The sequence below is a fragment of the Penaeus monodon genome, chromosome 30, assembly GCF_015228065.2.
Source record: "Penaeus monodon isolate SGIC_2016 chromosome 30, NSTDA_Pmon_1, whole genome shotgun sequence".
In the NCBI taxonomy this organism is placed as follows: domain Eukaryota; kingdom Metazoa; phylum Arthropoda; class Malacostraca; order Decapoda; family Penaeidae; genus Penaeus; species Penaeus monodon.
Window position 1 is genome coordinate 32175902 of NC_051415.1, and position 1900 is coordinate 32177801.

At 33.6% G+C, this 1900-nt stretch overlaps 1 protein-coding gene across 1 annotated transcript in view; it reads left to right on the forward strand.

The window, feature by feature from the left end:
• Nucleotides 1-1900, forward strand: part of LOC119592719 (zinc finger protein 224-like) — a gene marked incomplete at its 3' end in the record, with an annotated part of 14299 nt that overhangs the window by 8670 nt on the left and 3729 nt on the right. The window contains 3 exon segments of the mRNA XM_037941656.1: nucleotides 550-641; nucleotides 870-977; nucleotides 1230-1417. Coding sequence (XP_037797584.1) covers nucleotides 550-641; nucleotides 870-977; nucleotides 1230-1417 — 388 coding nt within the window.

A 1900-nucleotide genomic window follows, 5' to 3' on the forward strand; every position in this document is an offset into this window, starting at 1 on the left:
TTTTTTCCATAACAAGATGTTCTCATGACCCATTCCTGGGCCTTTTTTTTTTTCCATGATGATACATCCTTGTCACCCAGATCCAGGGGTTAATTGATTCTATGGTAATTATCAGGATGTAAACAATAATATACAAATTAATAAAGTAAACTAATATTGGCCATTGCATGTATATGTATACATATTTTGTAATTGTGTTAACACTGATCTTGATGTGTGAAACTAAACTCCAGTTCACACCTTTCTACCTTTCTCTAAGATGTAAACTAGATGGTTATTGTAGGATAGTACTCATATTCTACTGATCATTATACTTTAAGGTAGTGTTTCTTCAGTATCATATAGTTTCTTTATAGCTAGATATGTATCTATTTTCATCTTTTAGTGAAATGTCTTCAGGAGCAAGGTAGGGTACTCATAGGTCTAAGAGTCTAAGGCTAGAAAATCAGAGAAACCTGCTAGTTGAAACACATGGTTCTATGATCAGACAGAAATGGACATGGAGGTGTTTGTCTTTTTTCTGTATTATTTTGTTGTTTTGTTTTCTAGGAATCATAGAAGTGGAGAAAGAGGGTGAGCAGGTTGAGTTTAAATGTCCTCATTGTCCAAATCGAACCTTTGTGACCTCAGAAGGTTATAATGTGAGTGTGTATTCTTATATTTTGGTAATTTTTTGGCTTGAACAAACCGGCAATTTCATGACAAATATTTAAATATTTTAATACACTTGGTAATCTGTTTATATAAGTATAGATTTTAAAATGTTTAGTTTTTATAAGGAGATTGATTCAAACACATAATTAAGCAATATTGTGCTAAATGATGTGTATCTTTTTTACAAATAACAAAATAATATATTTAATTTCCAGAATCATGTTGCAAGTATGCACGAAGGTCAGAAACCATATGCTTGTGCCACTTGTGGAAAACGGTTTGCTTATCAGCATAGCCTTCGAAATCATTATGCATTACATGAGGTACGTAATAACTGACAGAAATTTATTTTAATGTTTGAGGTTTGTGAAATAACTTCATTTTGGGCATTACATGTCTGTATAAAATGAGTTACTACTGTTTTTTTATGAAAGGTTAGCTTAGTATGGATATAGCCTTTCCTTTGCATAAGACCTAGTTAAAATGAGGCAAATATATGAATAGATAAAAAGTATGTGCAAAAAGTTTGTGCTTTTATTGCATGGGATGAATGTCATTGTTCAGTGATTTTCCAGCCCCCCAAAGAGGAGCGAGAATACCCTTGCCCTACATGCGGGAAAGTATTCACACATCCAAGCTCGCTCATCTATCATCGAGATTCAACGCACAATAATGGGCGCATGTTTGTATGCCACATTTGTAATGCTTCTTTTAAGCACAAGCAACTGCTCCAAAGACATTACAGTGTTCATTCTGAAGAGAGGTAAGTGGATTAACTATATCTTACTATATTTATTTCTTATGGTTGAATTTTTGTAAACAACAGATATGTTCCATATTTTTCTCCATGCAGTATCCATTTTTTATCCTAAAAAATTGTCCCAAAAATTACCAGTATCCCGTGATGTGCAGTTACCTTCTCAGTAAGGCCAGTGAATGCTGAAAGTTCAGTAATGCTGACTTACTTGCTTGATAGGCATTAAAATCAATGACATGAATAATGTAAATACTGTAAGTTTGTAGCCCCTCCATGCCACCGGATTGGGAAGGGAAAAGATGCATTGTAAATAAATATTGAGGGAGATAAGCAGTAATATACATCAAAGCTGCATATAAGCACAGTCATGTTGCATAGAAGGAGCATTTCCACAAAAGGAACTGAAATTTATGGAACTGAAAAACTTGTAGTTGGGTTTTAGGAAAATGCTAAACATTGTGATGTGGTTTTATACATTCTCTCCTTAGG